The 22,531-nt window shown below is 43.5% G+C and overlaps 1 protein-coding gene across 1 annotated transcript in view; it reads right to left on the reverse strand.

The window, feature by feature from the left end:
- Positions 1 to 22,531, reverse strand: part of LOC140426831 (pantothenate kinase 3) — a 50,249-nt gene that overhangs the window by 16,189 nt on the left and 11,529 nt on the right. The window contains exons 2-5 of the mRNA XM_072512060.1: positions 9,099 to 9,451; positions 6,157 to 6,410; positions 5,219 to 5,395; positions 2,421 to 2,544 (exon numbers count right to left, since the gene is read on the reverse strand). Coding sequence (XP_072368161.1) covers positions 2,421 to 2,544; positions 5,219 to 5,395; positions 6,157 to 6,410; positions 9,099 to 9,451 — 908 coding nt within the window. The remainder of the gene's footprint in view (positions 1 to 2,420; positions 2,545 to 5,218; positions 5,396 to 6,156; positions 6,411 to 9,098; positions 9,452 to 22,531) is intronic.

The raw sequence follows: 22,531 nt of genomic DNA on the forward strand, positions 1-22,531 counted from the left end.
TTTGAGTCAGACTAAAGGTGAACAGGACAATTTTACAAACCTTAGCACTTGCAAAGGTTTGTCTAGCTGGAGGACATTTTGTTTAACTGGGCTCCCAACAATACCATTAGCAACTTTATTTTTATCTTCTCATTCATTCTTGGAATGAGGGTGTGGTGTTGTGAGCAAGCACAGCATTTATTGGGATCGGATCAAGGGTTGCAGAACATAATCACACCTTTGCGATGATCAACACAAAGGCTTTTTGAAATCTGGATGAACCCGTCTGATGCCTTGGTTACAGGATGGCTCGTCATTCTCACTATGTTCAATTAATGATGCTACAATTACTTCACCAAATACAGCAGCTACTTAAACACTCTTAGTTGATAATATATATTTTATATAGATAGATATTGCCATTTTTAGTTTACATATAGCGATACTTTTCATGACTAAATCACTGGTAGGCGGATAGAGTAGACCGCATAGGCCAAAGGAACAGACTCCCATTTAAAATTGTTCAATGATGTGAAGTCTCTGAGCTTTCATAGCCCTGTACAATGCTGCTTGATCTTCACGTCACAAGGCAGCACTGTAAAGAAGCCGAAAGTACAGAGAATTTCAAGTTCTTTCATAGATTTGGCAGCTATCGAGATAAGAAACATTCTTCTGCGTAGCTTCTATCACACCAGATATGTGAATTCTTTCCTGTCAGGACACATCAAGATAAGTAGCAGTTTAACATTCTCACCCATGGTATTGTATTTAAGCCACATTTCAAAAGTTGAACATCCTGACAGACATCCCAACAGTCCAGTGCAAAGACAGAAAAAAAACCCGTGTGTTTAAAAAGTGCCTTTCATCACCACAGCAATCCCAAATCACTACAGCCAATCAAGTACTTTTGGAAAAATAAACGTTATTGTTGCAATGTATGGAAAACCAACAGCAGGCAATTAGTACATAGAAGGTTCCAAAAAAAAAAAACAGCAATGTGAAAATGATTAGATAATCCCTTTTTGTGACTTTGATCGATTGAGGGATAAATGTTGGCCAAGGCACCAGGGAAAACATACCTGCTCGTGCTGCTGGATCTCTTCGATCCACGAAAGGCAATCATCTTATCTGAAAGATTTCACCTCCAACACTGCAGCATTCCCTCAGCACTGTGCTGGCGTCAGCCAAGACTTTTGTGCTCAAATCCTGGAGTGGAGCTTCAAGTCATAACCTCTGATGCGGAGGCGAGTACACGACCAACTGAGCAACATCTGTTGCTAGTGTCACTAATTAAATGCCATTATTCAGGTGAGAGGCTAAACTGAGAGATTGTCTCCTTAACTACCGCCCCTCAAAAAATAAGGTTAGCTGGTCATTCATCTCACTGAGTTTATCGGACTCTGAAGCATGCAAAGTTAATGGTTGCATTCAACCACACAACATCAATTAACTTCAAAGTATTCCATTGTTTTGAGAGATGTGATATGAACTTATTAGAAATGCAACTTTGTGAGGCATGACGACATCCACAAATCAGCAAATATTACAATAACATTATTTTCTTCAATTTCCAGCAATATTACACTACATGCACTCAGATCAAGAGATATGGGGCGGGATTCTCTGATCCTGAGGCTAAGTGTTGACGCCGTCGCGTTTCACGATGGTGTCAACATGCCCCCAGGAGCAGCAACTCTGACCCCTACAGGGGGCCAGCAAGGCACTGGAGCAACCCACGCCGCTGCAGCTGCCGATACCGGCGTCAATTGGAGGCCGCGGGGCGTGCGACCGCCACGATTGTGTGGTGGTCCCTTCTCCGCGCCGGCCCCGATGCAACATGGCATAGGGCTACAGGGGCCGGCGCAGAGCAAAAGAGGCCCCCAGCCCGCCGATCGGTAGGTCCCGATCGTGGGCTAGGCCATAGCGGAGCCCCCCCTCCCCCACCAGGCCGCCCCTGGATGGATGCACGCCGAGGTCCCGCCAGGTAAGACCACACGTGGATGGCACCAGCGGGACTCGGATTTTTTTTGCGGCCGCTTGGCCCATCCCGGGTGGAGAATCGCCGACGGGGGGGGGGCGCTCTGGCACCGATTCTCCGCTCTCCGGAGAATCAGCGTTGCGCGATCAAAGCCCGCCGAATCTCCATCCCGGCCTGGGCTGAGAGAATCCCGCCCAAGGTTTCATAACTGTTAAGTTTTGTTTCCGATCATAAGAGGACTCTAATGCATGGACTGAGTAGACACACGCAGTATCCCCATCCTGGCAAGCTCAGTCCTGACATGTGCCTTCTAGACGATGGACAGGGAAGTCAGGCAGCAGGTGAGTTAATTTGATCAGCACTTGTAACCAGTGTTTGTTTATATGGCTATTCTAATTAGGTTTCTGATCGCAAAGCCAGCCATCATCTGCAAAACAGTTAACTACTGACAGAACTACTATACCTCATTCAGAGCACACATTCGGGCTATGGATCCAATGTTGTTTGTGATGGTGACCAAAGTAGCTCTTGCTAGGTCTTCTTTGCTGACGGAATCTCGTTTCTCCCTGCAAATCATATTTCCAAAGCTACAAGAGAAAAGTAAATAGTTCATTATTAAATTATGAAGAACTTACATTATTTTAAATCTATAAGCAAATATCAGAATAACATTAGTCATTGGAGGCTTTCTGCTCTTCACCTTTATTTCTTTGTGTGAGCTGCAGAGGCCTTGGGAGATATCTATGCATCCAAATGGAGTGCTACAGAAATTTAAATTACTGTTCTACAAGTAAACAAAACTGGCCGTTTTACTTCAGTCTCTTGCTGGAGTACAATTCTGAAGGTGCTGGGCACATGCTGGGCCCTTTTTGTATTTGTTCACGGGATATGGGCTTGCTGGCTGGGCCAGCATTTATTGCCCATTCCCAAGGGCATTTAAGAGTCAATCACATTGCTGTGGATCTGGAGTCACATGTAGGCCAGACCAGGTAAGGATGGCGGATTTCCTTCCCTAAAGGACAACGCTGAACCAGGTGGGTTTTTACGACAATCAACAATTTGGTTTCATGGGCACTTAGATTTTTATTGAACTCAAAGTTCGCCAAAGTAAGAGTTCAAACACAGGTTCTGGATTACTAGTCCACTGACAATACCACTACGCCACTGCCTCTCCTGCTTTTCCTGCGAATGACACCCTGCAGCTTTAAAAGTCCAAGCCAGACAGGCAAATGACAACACTGTTGTTAGGTGGATTGCCTCGAATCCTGCTGAGCATTTTCGTAGGCCACATTCATTCAATGTGGTGGACAGTCTGATTCAGGCAACCACAGGTGGCCTGTTGGTCTTTCTTTCAAATTCCATTTGTAGAGGGGTTGTGACATCCGATCATGGAGACTATGGCTCCTATTGATTGTAGACCACTAGAAAAGTTGAATCCTGGAGGCTATAATGTCGGGTCACTCGCAAACCTCACTGGAACTCGCGGAATGCTTTGAGCAATGTTTTGAGGGTTTTGACAGAAAGGAGGAATGGTGCAAACCTCTGGACTGTCACCAACATCACCAAAAAAGATTGCTGAGTGATCCAACACTGTTATCTTAGCCCAAGTTCAAAGCAAATGTTGAGTATAGATGTCCTACAGGGCGGTATGGGCTATCAGATCGCTCCTCTTTACCCGATTGCCATAGCTAGGCACTGGCCGCAGGGATTGCTGGACAGTAACCAAAAGTGGGAAAGCAATGTTCCTTCTAATTTTCTGCTCTGTTTAAGAGTCTGTTTGTTGAACTGTGTACATGCCATAGCTAGGCACTGGCCGCAGGGATTGCTGGACAGTAACCAAAAGTGGGAAAGCAATGTTCCTTCTAATTTTCTGCTCTGTTTAAGAGTCTGTTTGTTGAACTGTGTAACATGCTGTGAGTTACTATACAACCAGGAAGCTTAACAGGAACACTGGTAGGGACAATGGCTGACACATAGAACATAGATTGCAGAAGGAGGGCATTCGGCCCATCGGGTCTGCACTGATCCACTTAAACCCTCACTTCCACCCTATCCCAGTAACCCAATTACCCCTCCTCACCTTTTTGGTCACTAAGGGCAATTTATCATGGCCAATCCACCTAACCTGCACGTCTTTGGACTGTGGGAGGAAACCGGAGCAACCGGAGGAAACTCACGCAGACACGGGGAGAATGTGCAGACTCTGCACAGACAGTGACCCAGCGGAGAATCGAACCTGGGACCCTGGCGCTGTGAAGCCACAGTGCTATCCACTTGTTCTACCGTGCTGCGACATGGGCGGTCAAGCTAATTACAGCACCCTGAAATCTGCGCCATCTGATTTAGAGTAGAATGTTACTGCACGGAAATGTTCCTGCATGGTGTAGCTCAGCAACACACCGAGTAAAATTGACAAGCTGTCGGGGAACCTTTTCTGATTTTAACATTTGAGGCAATGACTAATTAAATCCACAAAACCCAAAATTGCAGTCTTGTCAATTTAAAAAGGAATTTGGTCTTGTTCACTTCAGAAAGGCAAAAAGATCTGCTTTTATGACCAACCTGGACCTTGTTTATCTGTTGTCATTATATAAATGTGAGCATAATGGCAGTAATCACAGTTTGTGATTAACAATACTACATTCTTTAGCCTAATAACATTTATGGGTCTATAGTTTAATATTTTAAGCTGATATGAGAGTGTGCACTATTTAAATATAGTTGACTTTTCATTTTAATTATAAAAAGGATTTCATAATCATGTTATTGCACCTGCCACGACTTGGCATGGTGTTCTCCCCTGCAACACGTACGCTAGCAATGAAGCATTTTCAAACACTTAGTCATGGTCATAATCTTAAATAGCTTCCAATCAATATTAAAATATTCCTCGAGATAAGACGGAAAGTGCAAAACTAAACACAGAAGGTGCTAGAAATAAACAATTGGCCTGTTAACGTTAAAGACAGACTGGCATTTCAGATGATATCCATCATCAGATGCTTGGCTGTTAAGACATCTCTCCAATACATTTCAGGGTAGATCCTTTAGCAGATGTTTGGCAACATGCCTACCCTATACATTTAAAATCTAAGGAGCTTATATGTACAGAGATTGACAAAACATGCAAAAACAAAAGTCCTCCTAATTTCTATGTGCAGTGCAAGCTATTGCTTGAAAACTGCAACGCTTCATAGAAGTTAAAGATATTGGGCTCAGAGTGTTCAAAGAGCTAAAGAGTTAAATGCTTTTAGTACCTACCTGGATGCAACTGCCCATCCCGGCAAACCAAAACGCTCATAGTCTCCCCCATAGATATCCCGCACAAGTTTGTCAGCCATGGTGCTGTCGCCCTTTGATGCCATTTCGAGAGCTTCATCAAAAGTCTCACAACCTGTAAGTAAACAGCAGAGGCCCAGGAAGGTTCCACCTCCTAAACTAAAAAACAAAAAAAAAAGTCAACATTTCAGGCAACATAGGCATTTTAAAGTAGTAATGTGAATATTTGGAAATAATTAAGTGTTCTTTGCTTTTATTTCTCAAGCTCTGAATTTTGCCAAATAACACCAATTTTTACAGGGTCCCATTACATCTAATGGTTTTGCCTATTTTGTGGATGGAGGGGTTTCCCTGGTAATGCCAGGATGCTGCAGGTACTGGTCGGAGGCCAGAACCTGCTCAGAGCAACATGGCTCAAAGACACAATTATTTTGCTGGTTTCATATGGGTGTCCAGTAAGGCAAAGTAGAATTCTATACATACAAATGTGCACTGCTCCGTTCACTGATATTTAAATACCAGTCTAAATGTTTATATTCATGAAAGGTCACAGCGATGGACTAATGCTTCTATTAAAATATCTGAAAATTAATTCTCAAAAAGTTAATGGGCAACAAATAGAATATATATTCATAGAGTTGGTCTTACTCACTTCAGCCCAAATGCGGTTATAGAACTGGGTCAGAATACATGATGAAAACTCTCAACAGAATAAGCCAGTGTCACTTACCATGAGGCAGGGAAGCTAAAAAGGCATAGCTCTAACTGATAATCAGATAGACATGGAATGACAGAAAAGATAGGGTGAGACAGAAGAGGTGATGGGATCTACCATGATGTGGGTTGCAAGGTTTATTTATTATTTGGCAAAGTAAATTATAGAAAAAAAAAACATAAATTGTAATCCTGTAACATATTACCTCGTCCCAGTTACTCTCTTATAATGGTCCTTTGAGTATACAGCTAATATGCTGACTCCTGAACCAATGTTCACCACAAGCAAAGGGTAGGGGTCATCAAGGTTGAAAGGCATCTTCTGGCATTTCTCAGGGTCTGAGGCATTTTCAAAGTAATAACATTCTGCCTGGCCATTAAAACTGAGAGAGTCAATGTGCAAAAGGCCATTGACCAGGCAATCCAGTTCATCCAGTTTGTGTAGCTGCAGATTAGCAATCTGAAATAAACAAAGTCTATTAGTGTCACTGGAGGGTCAGAACAAGATCCCAGTTTGACAGAATTAGAGAAAAATCAATATTAATCTCCAGCACTACTTTCAGAATAAGAAATAGTTTGCTCAAGTTTTTCTTCAATTCTAACATATTCTCAAAAATGAAACAAGAGAACAGTAAATTGCTCCCATTTAATTCCTGGCAAACAAATTGCAGTAGAAAATTCTGCACAAGGAACAATGAGGTTCAATGTTCATTCCCATAAAATAAATTTTAACTATGAAGGATGAATCGCCATCTGGTTCCTTCCTAAATCAACACATGAACACCTTCCAGCATCAATCATAGTGAAATTGCCTGAAATAACAGGAGTGATCATTTAAAAATGGGCAAGATGGAAAAAGGTAACCAGGTTTCGTGATGATTGATCTCTAACAACACAACCATCTTCCTCTGTGCTGGTTATGACTCCAACCAGGCAAAAATGAAAAAAGGTAGGGTGGTATTGTTAGTAAAAGATGAAATCACTGCAATAGTGAGAAAGGATATTGGTTCAGAAAGTCAAGATGCAGAACTATTCTGGGCGGAGCAAAAAAGCAAACAGGGGTTGAAGACATTAGTAGGTGTTGTCTATAGGCCTCCAAAGAGTAGTGGTACGGTAGGGGATAGCATTTAACAGGAAATTAGAGATGCATGTAGCAAGGATGCTACATAATCATGGGTGACTTTAATCTACATAAAGACCGGGCAAGCCAAATTAGCAATAATACTGTGGCAGGTGAATTCCTGGATTGTTTAAGAGATGTTTTTTCAGATCAGTATGTCAAGGAGCCAACTAGGGAACAGGCTAGCCTAGATTTGGTATTGTGCAATGAGAAGGGATTAATTAATAATCTTTTTGTGTGGGGTCCTTTAAGGAAGAGTGACCAGAACCTGATAGAATTCTTCATTGGAATGGAAGGCGAGGTAGTCCAATCAGAAACTAGAGTCCTAGATCTACACAAAGAAACCATCAAAGTAAGAGGCACGAGTTGGTTACGATAGATTGGGGTACTTCATTAAAAAGGCATGATGATGGACAGGCAATGGCTAATATTTGAGGAATGAATGTATGCATTGCAACAGTAATATGTTCCTTTCTGGAGCAAAAACACAACAGGAAAAGCAGCCAACAAAAGAAATTAAGGGTAGCATTAGACCCAAAGAGGAGTGATATAAAGCTGCTAGAAAAAGTAGCAAGCCCAGGGCATGGGAGCAGTTTAGAATTCAACAAAAGGAGGACAGAAAGATTGATCAAAAGGGGGAAAATAGAGATCCCAGCAAACTGTAAACTGCACCACACCTGCCCACCTTTCACAGCACAGCTAATTATTCCAAACTATCACAATGACGTAGTGGTTCAGTGGGCAGCACGGTGGCTAGCACTGCTACCACACAGCACCAGAGACTTGGATTCAATTCTGACCTTGGGTGACTGTGTGAAGTTTGCACATTCTTCCTGTGTGTGCGTGGATTTCCTCCGGGTGCTCCGGTTTCCTCCCCTAGTCCAAAGGTGTGCAGGTTAGGTGGCTTGGCTGTGCTAAATTGCCATGAGATGGGGTTACGGGGATGGAGCCTTGGTAGAGTGCTCTTTCGGAGGGTCGGTGCAGACTTGGATGGGCCAAATGGCCTCCTTCTGTACTATAGGGATTCTATGATTGCCACCTCAAATTGTTATTGTTGAGATCAGGGGTCAAGGTTTAAATTTCAGGTCGAAAGGAAGGTATAAGATCATAAGAACTAAGAGCAATTCAGCCCCTGCTCCGCCACTCAACATGATCATGACTGATCTCATATAGGATATATATCGAGAAGTGGGATGCCAAGATTGGGTTTTAAACACTTGCAGGATGTACTTAAGGGGTTGCAGTGCTGATTAACCCAGGCTCCTTTCTATGCTTGGGCTGTGGGTTTGGTAAATTTACCTTTGTAAACAGTTCAACAGTTTTGAGACCCCGGCAAAAAGATTAGTTCAGAGAAATAAAAGCACTTGTACTGAGGGCAATATGCAGTCAGTGCATTTTCCAATTTCCCTTCCCCCTTTTGATCACCTGTCCATTTTTCTCTCCGATGTGCATATTTACTAGGGGATTGGCAGTTCCATGCTATTTATCCCCAACACCTCAGCCATTTAAAAAAAAAATCACAACGTACAGAATTCTACTCCATGTCCATCATTATTCGGAAACGTAGAATCAGTGTCAGGAAAAACATTCACCTCTTAAGCAATAGAATAAATTCTGATTTTTTTTTCTTCGTACTTCCTTTCCATGCAAATGTGATGAAGAATATTGATATTTAACATTATTTGATATTTAAAATTATTTTAGAGTTCTTAAAACACTTGTGCTGGAATATGCTAACATTAAGGTGTTAATTCAGTGTTACCAGAGTGCGAGTGTCAAGCAGCTCTTCAGACTTTCATTCAAGTGGTCATTCCTAAAAGGTACAAATCTTAGACGGTGTCACTAGGTGTCACCTAAGATGGCACTGCACCCATGTTTGACCATCCAAAATGGGAAACAGATAGAACTAACAAGGGACAAAATGATTTTGATTCCTAATCCTAATGATGAATATATCTGATCATAAAATCTGTATTTGTCCTGTGTTTCAATACATCAATTGGATCTTCATCACCAACACATTCTTACCGTACGAAATTCTTCTTCAAACTTATAAGCACCCCCTCCAGTGGCACAAAGCACCGTGTGTAGTGTTGAAAAGTTCTTGTCTCTCCCCATTTGAATGAAGGTAGGTAGGTCATGTGTAGGAAATCTAATAAAGTGCAGGTTTCCTTTGCGGCCACAAAGTGTCAAGTCTTTGAGCTCAAGATGCACATCTCGGATGCCCGTGGACCCATAGGCAACGTTTGACACCAAGTACTTGCGAATACTTTTTAGGCTTTCTACTTCTTCTTCCTCCTCCTCAGCTGTGATATCAATTGGCTCAAAATAAACTAATTTCACCAGCGTTCCACCAATATCCATCCCAAACCACGGGAATGCTGCAAAGAAATGACAAATGTGTTGAAAGATGCCAGAGAACAAACTCACACACAACACTGAGCGGCAGGACAAACTTAGAGAGGAAGGATTTGTGTGGGGCACATAAAATCAATCCTTTATTAGGAGGCTTCATGGAGGGGTTTTTACAAAACTACAGCATTAAATTGAAATTCAATTTGATTAATATAACTAAATCGTTCGGCCACTATTAAGCCTGGCAACACCGTTAAGGGGCCTATGACAACACTGTTCAGGGGCCTATGGCGCTCCTGATGTGCATATTTAAGTGAGATAGCAGTTTCACGCTCTTTTACTTTCAACACTTCAACCATTTAAAAACAAAATCACACACTGTACAGAACTCCATTCACTGTCCACCATTATTAAGTAACCTGGTGCCAGGGGGAAAAAAAAGATATTCACCTTTTAAACACTACCATAAATTCTGATTATTATTCTTGTCCTTCATTTTCATGCAATTGCAATTTTCAGTTGATAAAGAATATTGCTATTTAAAATTCTTTCAGAATTCTTAAGAGCCCGTGCTGGAAAATGCAGCATTACAATGTCACAAACTACTTTAAAATGTTGAAAAGATGGGTTTGTTTTTGAAAAGGACACTTAAGTGTCCAAAAGCTTGAAGACAAGGTACATAAAACTAAGGAATTGATATACTTTACTGAAATCAGTTTGTAGCGTACAGTTCAGTGAAACAGTTCCATGTTTAATTAATGTACATTACTGGTATTGTGTGTACGGAACATCATGCAGTTAAATATCTGGGCATACACTTAAAGCAAACTTTACTCTCAGCTGCACCTCAGGGATGGCAGAATGCAAACCCTCATTCAAACTTACAATCTCACCCACCCAGAGTAGCCATAAGGACTTGAAACGTTAATTTGGGTACTCTCTTCACAGATGCTACCAGACCCGTTAAACGTTTCAAGCATTTTATTTTAATTTCAGATTTCCAACATCAGTAGTATTTTGCTTTTATCTATAAAGTACAACATTTCAAAATAGCCAGTTATGCACATCACTTCAACACCATAAAGGGGGTAATGAACTAATGCACCAAACTCATAATTACGGTTTACTCATAAAAATCATATGAAATTGTACAGGGCGTTGGTGAGACCACATCTGTGCCGTGTGTATTGTTTGATATCCCTACCCAAGAAAGGATATACTTGCCTTTGGGGGAGGGGAGGGTGGGATGGAGTTGGTGGCTGCAACAAATATTGACTAGATTGATCCCTGGAATTTGTGTTGCCCAATGAGGAGTGATTCTGAGTCCATACACTCTGGAGTTTACAAGAATGAATGATAGTTGATCTCGTGCAAGATTCTTAAAGAGCTTGGCAGTGTAAACGCCGAGAGGCTCATTCCCCTGGGTGCGAAATCTAGAGAGCAACCATAGTTTCAGGATAAGGAGTCGGCCATTGAGGAATGAGATGAGGAGAGATTTCTTCACTCAAAAGGGTTACAAACATTTGGAGAAAGGGTGCAAGCAACTACAGACCTGTCAGTTTAAAGTTAGTGGTTGGAAACATGTTAGAAATGATAAATCTAGGACTACGTTTAACAGCCATGGACAAATGCAGATTAATTAAGGGAACCCAACACAGATGTTAAACGCTAATTTTGTTTGACTAACTTGATTGGGCTTTTTGTGGAGGCAAAAGAGAGGGTCGAGGAGGTTAACTGATGTGTTGTATATGGACTTACAACAGGCATTTAAGAAAGTACCACATAATGGTCTTGTCACCAAAGTTGCAGCCAATAGAATAAAAGGGACTGTGGTAGTATGGTTGAGTGATATGAAACCGTGGTGGTTTTTCCAGACTGGAGGAAGATATATTGTGGGGTTCAACAGGCATTTGGAGAAGTTAAAAGTAAAGATGTTATGCTTCAGTTATAGAGGGCATTGGTGAGACCGCGTCTCGAATAATGTGCAGCTTTGGTCACCTTGGAAGGATATAAATACATTGGGAGGGGGTTCAGAGGAGGTTTACTAGATTGATACCTGGAATGAAGAAATTGTCTTATGAAGGTAGGCTGGAAAGGCTTGGCTCGTTTCCGCTGGAGTTTGGGAGAATATGGGGTGACTTGATTGAAGCAAACAAGATCCTGAACGATATTGACAAGGTGGATGTTCAAAGGATGTTTCCTCTGAGTGACTCCAGAACTAGGGGGTATTATTTTAAAATTAGGGGTCCCCCTTCTCGGACAGAGATGAGGAAAAATATTTTCTCTTATAGGGCTGTGCAACTTTGGAATTCTGGGTCTCAGAAGTTTGTGGAAGCAGGGTCACTGAATGCTTTTAAGGCAGAAGTAGACAGATTCCCGTTAGGCAAAGGAATCAAAGGTTATCGGGGTAAATGGGGAATGTGGCACTCAACACAGATCAGCCATAATCTTACTGAATGGCGGAGCAGGCTCGAGGGGCCGAATGATCTGCTCCTTGCTCCTATGTTGTTTGTTCATAAGTTGGTGTTGTTCTCCTTAGAGAAGGGAAGGGTGAGGGAGAGGTGTTCATAATCACGAGGGCCCAGACTCAGTAGATAGGGAGAATCTGTTCACACTGGTAGAAAGACAGTGAGAAATAAAAAAAAGATTTAGGACGATTGGTAAGGTACCAAAGTTTACCCGAGGAAAAATTATTTTTAGGCAGTAAATGGTTCAATCTGGATAAGCACCCGTGGAGAAACAATTACAGAGCTGCAGGGAGACAGCGGGGAAGTGGGATTTAGCTAAACAGCTCTGACGGAAGAGCTGACAGACTTGATGGACCGAAACGTCCCCAATCTTGCGCTGTAATCATTCTGTACTCGGAGGCCTCTGGATGCGCAATCATTTCGGGCCTGAGAACTAGATTTTTGGACCTGACTGGAATGTAAAGATGGCAAGGCAAGGGAAGAAAGTGTTAGATCAAACGTGGTCTTATTGAATGATGGTGCAGGCTCATGGAGCTCTATGGCCAACCTCCTGTTCCATTTCCAAATAAATACTGTTCCTTCTGTAAGTGGGGAGGGGGTTCTCTGGCTACACTGAACCATTTGGCTTTTGCGTGAGAGGGAATGAGAAAAAGGGAAAAAAATGTATGCAAAGCTTGTGAAGGGAAACGGTATGCAAATGTTTGTAGGGGGAAATGGTATTTGATAGATAAGATTAACATTTTCACTGTAAGAGAAGCAGATTGTTCAGAAGGTTAATTAATAACAGCACCGCCTGACATAGTATTTAGAAAAGAAACCTCTATTGTTGTCCAATATGCTTAATATAAATGAGAGGAGAAACACACTAAATTTATTCTACTTTAATATTCCACTACACATCGGACAATTTGGTCTCATCACATCAAACTGCTCCCAGGACTATCACAGCCACCAAACGCTAGGGAAGCACCAACGATATGGGCTTTCAACAGACCCACCAAGTTTAGGATAAAATCTATAATTGCATGGGTGCTTTTATTTATTTATATTTTTAACACACAAGTGTCTCTGGTTATTGGACTTCATCAAAAACTTAAGAGGCAACATTGGATTTTAAATGTGACTGGATATAATTTCAGGGGTCACAAATAGTTCTTCCTCAGAAATATGTGGATATGAACAAGGGAAGCTTAGATGGATTGTCCCTCCTCCACAAAACACTACCATTTGCACAACTGTATGCGGACATTTGAATGTTTAATAAGTTATTTATCCAGTATTCTGTGGCTGCATTGCCGATTTGAACATTCACAGATAGTCTTCCACTGCTGCTTCTCCCTACCTTTGTCTTTCATTTTCATTTTTGTCACTTTGCTTTCCTACTCCTTAAACCCTTCCCTGTCAGATCTTCAGCTTTCTTAGATTTTATGATGATCTGATTTCCATTTCCCCAATTCAATGCATCTTCTTGGGTTCTCTCTTTCCAAAATCCTTGCCAAAAGATCTGCATGAATGTTTCTTTTTCCAAAAATATTACATATTGTACACTACACAAGCAGTAAGGATAACTGTGCCGATTACACTGTACATGTCAAGTTCCTTGAGTACCTCAATGAAGTATGTCCACTCGTCTCTGTCGAAGGCTTTTTCTGCGTCCAGGGAGACGATCACTTCTGATATTCTCTCCACAGATGGGGTCATTATCATGTTCAGCAAGCGCCTGATGTTCGCAGTTAAAGCCCGTCTAGTCTTCTGCGACCACCTCTGGTACGCGGTTGTCCAGCCGCTTGGCCATGACTTTTGCGAGTATTTTCACATCCAGACGGAGCAGCAAAATGGGTCTGTATGATCACCACACAGTTGGGTCTTTCTCCTTTTGGGTATCAGCGATATGGTGGCCTGGGTTAGCGTTGGAGGCTGGGTGCCCCTCCTCACCGAACGTTTCCCGCAAGTGTGGGCCAGTGCCATCGCAGGTTGTGTTTCAGGTCCGCTGGGCACTCGTCGTGTCCCAGCGTCTTCCCCGCATGCATGGAGCTGATACTCTCAATGACCTCTCCAGTTCCAGTGGTGCTTCCAGATCGGCCTCGTCTATCGTCCCTGACGACTGGCATGTCTAGTCCATCGAGGAACCATTTATTCCCAAGTCCCTGTCATGGGGTTCGGATGTATACAGTCCCCTGTAGAAGGCCTGGAATGCTTCGTAAACCTTTTTTGGTGCAGCTGCCAGTCTTTCTCAGTTATTATTTTTACCTGAGCTATTTCCCTCATGGTTGCCTGCTTTCTCAGCTGGTGAGCCAGCAGGCAGCTAGCCTGGTCCCCAAGCTCGTGAAAGATCCCCGCATTGATACATTGCTTTCTTGGTGGATAGCAGGTTAAAGTCCAATTGTAGCATTTTCCTCTCCGCCAGAAGCTCTACGGTCGGAGCCTCGGGAGTACTTTCTGTCGACCTCCAGGATGGAGTCGATCAGTTGTTGCCTGGCCGCCCTCTCTTCCCTGTCTCTGAGTTTTATAGGAGATTATTTCTCCTCTAATCACAGCCTTCAGTGCCTCCCAGAACGTGGAAAGTAAGACTTTCCTGTTCCTGTTGTTATTGACGTATTAGCATGGGCTGTGATATTTTTTGGCAGAAGACCTTGTCGGTCAAGAGGGTCGTGTCCAACCTCCATGTGAGGAGTTAGGCACAGATGTCTCCAACCTCACAGCCGTGGAGCGTGGTCGGAGATTACAATATCAGAATATTCCGCTCTTACTATTTCTGGAAGCACGGATTTCCCCACTACAAAGTCGTCGATGTGGGCAGAGACGTTATGTACTGTGAGAAAAACAAGAATTCCTTCTCATCCGCCATGGCTCCACTGCCCCCATCTGCTCCATAAATGTTCCCAGTTCCCTAGCCATGCCTGCCATTTTTCCCGTTCTGGGGTTTGACTTGTCCATCCGTGGGTCCTGTACATAGCTGAAGTCCCCTCCCATGATCTGTCCGTGCATGGCTATGTCGGGGATATCCACCATGGTCTTGTTAATGAATTCTCTGTCGTCCCAGTTGGACGCATACATGTTTACCAGGACACCGCTGATGATGATGTACCGTCCTCTTACTTATCAGTACGGCTACGCCCCTAGCCCTCGTCCCGTAATAGGAATGGTAGGTCTGTCCCACCCAGATCTTCCTTTACCCGCAGTCGATCCTTCTCCCTGAGGTGCGTCTCTTGGAAGAAGACTATGTCAGCTTTCATGTCTTTCAGGTGGGAGAAGACTCTGGATCTTTTCACTGATGTTCCAGGTGACTATCCTGATTTTGTTTTGGCCCCTCGCTTCCTGCGGGATCAACCATCCTTACCTGTGGATGTGCCCCTGCACTCTGGGGTTTCCCTTTATTAGGGGGCCTCCTAAATAGCTGCAGTCACCGTTCTCACCATGAGGCCAGGCCCGTGTGTTCCGGGGATTCCCTTTGTCCAGGGGTCACCCAACATGACCGCCAACTGTGTGAACGCCATGTGGGTGAGCCCATGCACTCCGCGGTTTCCCTTTGTTCAGGGACTCGGGTGCCTGTGATGCCATCTTGTTCCACGTTTCCGATATTGACCGGAGGCCAGTCCAGAACCCTCCGCAACCCCCGCGTTTCATTCCCCTCGTGGTTATGGTTCCCCCTCTGCCCCCCCCTTCCCCCCTCTTCTATCTGGCTCCCTGCCTCCAGCCCCTCACCCCCTCTTCTAACTGCCCCCCTGCCTCCAGCCCCTCACCCCCCTCTTCTAACTGCCCCCCCCCCCCCCAGTAAGAGCTGCACCGTGGCCCCCCTTTCTCGCATTCTTCCTGCCGCTAGCTTTCCTACTATTGTGGTGGCCCCCCTCCCAGGGTCAATCTGACCCACTTCTATGCCCACTCTGCTATCGCCCCCTCCTTTCTACGAGATGGTTCCCTTGTTCAGAGTGAGGTGATGCAGTCCCAAGCAAAATTTTCCATTTCTTTCCTTCGCCTCCACTAGGTCTATCTCACCGATGCCTCTCTTACGGACGAACTCTTCTGCCTCTGCCGAGGCAGTTCAATAATGTTCTTTACCCCGCTAAGTTACGAAGAGCCTGGCTGGAATAACATCCCGAATCTGACCTTGCTCTTGTAGAGGGCCACCTTTCAATGGTTAAATTCAGCCCTGCACTTTGCCAGGACGGCCAGGTCCTTATTTTATGTCCCTTCCAGTTGCACACCTTTGTCTTTCGAGCCTAGCGAAGGATCCTTTCCTGGTCCTGATATTTGTGGAGGTTGGCTGTTATCGCCCTCGGCTGCTCCCCGGCCCGTGTCTTCGGTCGGAGCAGCCGGTGAGCCCTGTCGATCTCTGCTGGTTTGGGCCACGTAGTCAGTTGGGCCCCTGCCCTCAATTCCCTCTGGCAGGTCCACTACAAATGTTCTGCCTCCTCGACCGATTCGCCTGGTCCTCGAAATTCCCTTTCAGGCATCCCTGGATCACCACCAACCTCTTGATCTCGGCCTGTAAGACGGCGGTTTGGCCATCCTGATCTATCACCGCCGTTTCCAGCTCTCGAATCGTGTTCCCCGAGGCTTCCAGTTTCCTCCCTGTGCCATTGGCCGTCGTCTGCATGGCAGCTAGCGCCTCCGCCACCTCGACCGTCGCCTTTATCTCGGCCTTAATGTCATCCTTCGTTGCATTCAGTTCTTTGGTTAAGGACATCCTACATCCATCACGGGGGGCTTGTTTTCTGGGTCACCAGTCTCCTCCTCTCAGGGGAAGGCTGGGTAGCCCTCACCTCATGGCTCCCCTGACCCACTTGCTCATTGTTCCTGTCCCTTGCCGCAATTTCTGGTGTCCCTGCGGCATCTTGAGCTGTTGTTCGTACTATTGTTGAGGGTGAGGGGATGTTCAAATTCGATTTTGCAGGCTAAATTCGGCCTAAAATGTCTATTTTTCTGTCATATGGAGGAGAGCCCCTGATGTGCAACTACTCCGCACATCCCCGTCACTGAAGTCTGCATGAATGTTTCTTTGCTTCAAAAGGAAATTAACAGCAACAAAGGGCAACAAAAATAAAACATGTTCAGAACTTGGGAGAAATAAAAACAAGTGGAATTATTCAAAATTGTATCTCTTATTTTCAAATGGAAATGAAAAAAAAGTTGAAAAGATGTAAAAGAGCAAAAAGAGTCAGCGAAATGTTAAAAAACTGAAACTCAAATTTTATTTGAGACTCTCGTTGTTGTTGGAGCAGAATCCAGTTCGGAGGGATTCACTGAAGGTGACGCGCGAAAGATAGGCTTTGAATTGATAAGCAACATGATCAAAGACCTTGGCGAGGAAAGGTAGTTTGTCCACGGAATAGTTGTTACTAAGAGCTGGACAGGGGGATGCCCAAGGACGCGTTTTCTGACAATGATGGGATTTTGAAAAGGAGGGACTACACACCCAAGGAGAGGGAACCAATTACAAACCTGGCTCGTTTGGGACTAGGAATGAAAGGGGGACAGTCAGAAATTTAGTGGGAATGGGGGTTAAAGGAGTCAGGTGCAACTCATGGATTGGGGAAGGGAGAAGCCACTCTAACCTCATTATCTAGCTAATTCCAGAGCCGCATTGGTGGAGGTGTTGACAATCTACATATGGCCAAGGAAAATGCGTTGCAAAGAAACCAAGTGTCACCATAGCAGTGAAAACAAGTTGATCAATTTTATGTCCAATTACTCGTCTGGTCAGATAAATGATTTTTTGCTCTGTAACAAACTGTTCACTGATTCAGCATTAATGCCGAGAAAGAACCATATAAATACTCTGTAAAACCAGGCAGGCAAAGAAGAATCACTTTTCTGTCTTGTGTGATTATTTCTCAAATCAACATTTTCACAATTGCTAACTTAACTTTTGCTTATTGAGCTAATAGCATTATGTTTTTAGAACCAACTTAATAGTCTGAGGGTAAATAAAGAGCATTTCTCTAAATAATTCTACAGCAATAACTAAAACTCAACTGTCCAAAAACATTTTCCTGTCTTTAAACCCGCAAATTCAATGTCTTTAGATTGGGCCTGTGCTGTGCAAATTGATTAGACAGCATAAATCTACTGATCTTGATTAAGTCTTTTGAGTACAGATTATTTTGCTGATTTAATAAATATCTGTACCAAAGGCCATGTCAACCAGCCTGCGCACACAGCCCAAATAATGAAATGTTTGGCAAACAGATTGAAAACATGAAAGGCAGAAGATATTTTTTTTTGGAACAGAAAAGGACTATTAAATCCATGGGGCTGACTAAGTTGGTAGCATTCTTGCCCAGAGTCGGAAGGTTCTGGGTTTGAGTCTCATTTCAGGGATGGAAGGTCAAATTTTAGGCTGACCATGCATTGTGGGACTGTGGGGAGCTGGACCATTGCCGACATTGTCTTTTAGCTGAAAGATTAAACTTGAGGCCACGTCGGTCCCCTCGAGTGGATGGAAGAGATCCCATGGCACTATTTTGAGATCATAGGATTTACAGTGCTGAAGGAGGCCATTCAACCCATCGGGTCTGCACCAGCCATTGGAAAGAGCACCCTACCCAAGCCCACACCTCCACCCTATCCCTGTAACCGCACTTGACCTTTGTGGGCACCAAGGGCCAATCCACCTAACCCGCACATCTTTGGACTGTGGAAGGAAACTGGAGCACCCGGAGGAAACCCACGCACACACAGGGAGAACATGCAGACTCCACACAGACAGTGGCCCAAGCCGGGAATCGAACCTGGGACCCTGGAGGTGTGAAGCAACTATCCTAACCACTATGTTACTGTGCTGCCCCATCCTGGTCAATATTTATTCCTCAACCAACATCACAAAAACAGATCATCTGATTATTATAACACTGCTGCTCTGGGACCTTGTTTGGTGCAAATTGGAGGCCACAGCTTCTGCATTACAACAGTGACTGTATTTCAGAAGTATTTCAATGGCTGTAAAGTGTTTTGGGAAGCCCTGAAGTTGTTGAAAGCACTGTATAAAAGCCAAGTCTTTCTCTATGTTTTTTGTGGAAATTAACCACACTCTTATTTTTCTCAATTGCTTTAGCCTAAAAGGCATCTAATTGCCCCATGAAACCATTAATGCATCAATATACAGCACCTAACAAAATTTTAAGTAGGGTGCAGGTTAGTTGATTGGCCATACTAAATGGTTAGTGTCCAAAAGGTTTGGTGGGGTGACTGGGTTACAGGGCTAGAGTGGAGACATGGTCTTAAGTGGGGTGCTCTTTCCAAGGGCCCTTGCAGAAACGATGGGCTGAATGGCCTCCTTCTGCTCTGTAGATTCTATGAATCTATGCTTAACTGAGAAACATTTGGCATTTATAGACTAGAAGGACTCACCGAATATCACTACAGTAGGATAGTAAGCAGATTTCTACCTCTTGAAGATTTATTTGGCCCTTGAAGAGCATTTGACACTTGGATTAGACCCTCTTACCAGATTTAAGCAATCTCCTCAATCTTTCATCATTTTTCCATTTCTGGTTGACAATTTCTAAATAAAGAAGGGAAACTACAAAACGGTGAAGATGTTTAGATCTCAGCTGGTTTTAATTCCTCAATCTATTCATTAATTAATCTTATCTGACAAAATCATACATTTTCTTCATTATTTTCGATCAAAGTGGAGCTATTTGCTGTTGGATCACACCAGTGAGTAAACAGAAAAGTGAACTGGATCAATAGATACAAAACTGAAGATGTTTAGATCTCAGCTGGTTTTAATTCCTCAATCTATTCATTAATCTTAACTGACAGAACCATGCATTTTGTTTATGTTGGATCACACCAGTGAATAGATTTGCTCCTCCCCCCCCCTCACTTTTCTGCTTATAAATTTCCTAAGTATAATAGAGTTATTCCTGTGTCTAAAGCATCAATCGAGAGAATCTTTTAAATGCAGTATAACTGTACGAGTTCATCATACCTTGGCGAAACATCATGGAACTTGACAATTACATGAAAAAAAGAGGATTTACAACTTTAAAAAATTATTTATTGAAACTATGATGAGAATTCGCAATAAAATGGATCTAAAATGTTTTGTTCTAATCATGAATATTTATCTTACTGTTTAATGTGAACTGTTGAAACCATCCAGTTGTCAAAAAACTCCACGTGTGGCTTGTGTACATTATATCACTTAAATAAGGCACGATGCTGCAGATTCTGGAAATCTGAAATAGGATCCTAAATGCAGTCGGGTAATTTAGACTTGTAACGTTAACTCTGTTTCTTTCCACAGATGCGAGCAAACCTGCTGAGTTTATCCAGCTTCTTTTGTTTTTATTACATTTTAGCACATTGGCTCTGAGGATGCTGGAGCCTGCAGCCGTTTTGTTGGGATCTTGTCATTCCTGGAAACTCAAGGTGGGACACTGGTAGACATGAAAAGCACCTTAAAAGGTGTGGAGTTGGGTCTCTTCATCTAAAAAGTGTCTTCGGGGTATTAATAGATGAATATTTTTTTGTGTTGACTGAACGTACACACTTTCAATTGATTTGAAAGCAGGAACATGTTTTTATGGAGTTACATCCACATCAATTAGTCAAATACAGATTGGCAGTGCCAAATGTTGTTTTATCGGTGGTAGATTATAATAGAGGAAGGAAAAGCTTCAATATGTCCTTTCACAGGTGCAGTTAGACTGGCAGAGTGATTTATTTTATTTTGGTATAAATGTCCAGTGCAAGGCACCAAAAACTGGATTTATCAAATAGTCCTCTTCCCCCCCCCCCCCCCCCAAAAGAGTACAGTTTAGTTTTGCCATCTTCCTCGTGAGCAGCATATAGTTTTTCAGTGCCTCCTAATGGAGATGAGTTTAGGTATTTACATTCAGAAACTGAACTGAACTAGCCATATAAATGTTGCGGCTACAAGAGCAGATCGGAGACTGGAAATCCTGTGGTGAATAACTCGCATCCAGATCTCCCAAAACCTGTCCACCATCTACAAGGCACAAGTGGAGTGTGATGGAATACTCTCCACTTGCCTGGATAAGTGGAGCTCCAACAACACAAGAGGCTCAACACCATCCAGGTCAAAGCAGCCCCGCTTGATTTGTATCCCATGCACAAACATTAATCCCTCCACCACTGAAGAACAACAATGGCAGCAGTGTGTACCATTTACAAGATGCACTGCGGGAACTCACCAAGGCTCCATAGGGAGCACCATCCAAACTCATTACCAGGACCACTACCACAAAGAAGGGTAAGGGCAGCAAATACTTGGGAACACCACCACCAGGAGGTTCTGCTCCAAATCACTGCCCATCCTCCTTACTTGGAAATATATTGCTGTTCCTTTACTGTCACTGGGTTAAAATCTCAGAACTCCCTTCCCAGAAACACTGTATACCTACAGCTCAGAGACTGCAGCGGTTCAAGAAGGCAGGTCATCACACCTTCGCCGGGGAACTAGCGATGGGCAATAAATGCTGGCCTAACCAGCGATACCCACATCCCGTAAATGAACAAAAAATTCCTGGTTGATTTTTGACTTCACTTGTAACTCAAATCTTTATTTTTGAAAGGATTTTTCAAAGCCTCAAAGGTTGACCTAAAGCTGTGAACTACAGCACGATGAGAAAGAGTATGTGCATAAACCATTTCATGAACTGAGTAATTTAACTGAGAAATGAATATTAATAAAAGCCCCAAGATTTCAGACTGATGTACAACTTAAGTCTTGTGCAATTGTTGCAATAAACGGCATAGGAGCAGAATTAGGCCACTCGGCCCATCGAGTCTGCTCCGCCATTCAATCATGGCTGATATTTTTTTTCATCCCCATTCTCCTGCCTTCTTCCCATAACCCTTGATCTCCTTATTAATCAAGGACCTATCTATCTTAAAGACACTCAGTGACTTGGCGTCCACGACCTTCCCCGGAAGTGTAGAAGATTTTAGTTTAGATGGGCAGCATGGTCGCCGCAGGCTTGGAGGGCCGAAGAGCCTGTTCCTGTGCTGTACTTTTCTTTGTTCTTTGGCAAAGTGTTCCACAGATTCACCGCCCTCTAGCTGAACAAATTCCTCCTCATCTCTGTTTTAAAGAATCAGTCTGAGGTGGTGTGCGCCCTCCGGTTCTAGTTTTTCCCTATTAGTGGAAACATCCTCTCCACGTCCACTCTATCGGCTTCTCAGTATCCTGGAAGTTTCAATAAAATCCCCCCATATCCTTCTAAACTTCAGTGAGTACAGACCCAGAGTCCTCAACCGCTCCTCATATGGCAAGCTCTTCATTCCCAGGATCATACTTGTGAACCTCCTCTGGACCCTTTCCAAGGCCAGCGCATCCTTCCTTAGATACAGGGCCCAAAACTGCTCACAATATTCCAAATGGAGTCTGACCAGAGCCTTATACAGCCTCAGAAGTACATCCCTGCTCTTGTATTCTAGCCCTCTCGACGTGAATGCTAACATTGCATTTGTCTTCCTAACTGCCTACTGAACCTGCACGTTAACCAATCTTGAACTAGGACTCCCAAGTCCCTCTTCATATGCAGCAAGACATTTAGCTTTTGCGTGAATAATTTTTATAGGGCGGCACAGTGGTTAGCACTGCTGCATACGGCATTAAGGAGCCGGGTTCAATCCCGGCCCCGGGTCACTGTCCGTGTGCAGTTT

This window comes from Scyliorhinus torazame, chromosome 7 (assembly GCF_047496885.1).
Source record: "Scyliorhinus torazame isolate Kashiwa2021f chromosome 7, sScyTor2.1, whole genome shotgun sequence".
In the NCBI taxonomy this organism is placed as follows: domain Eukaryota; kingdom Metazoa; phylum Chordata; class Chondrichthyes; order Carcharhiniformes; family Scyliorhinidae; genus Scyliorhinus; species Scyliorhinus torazame.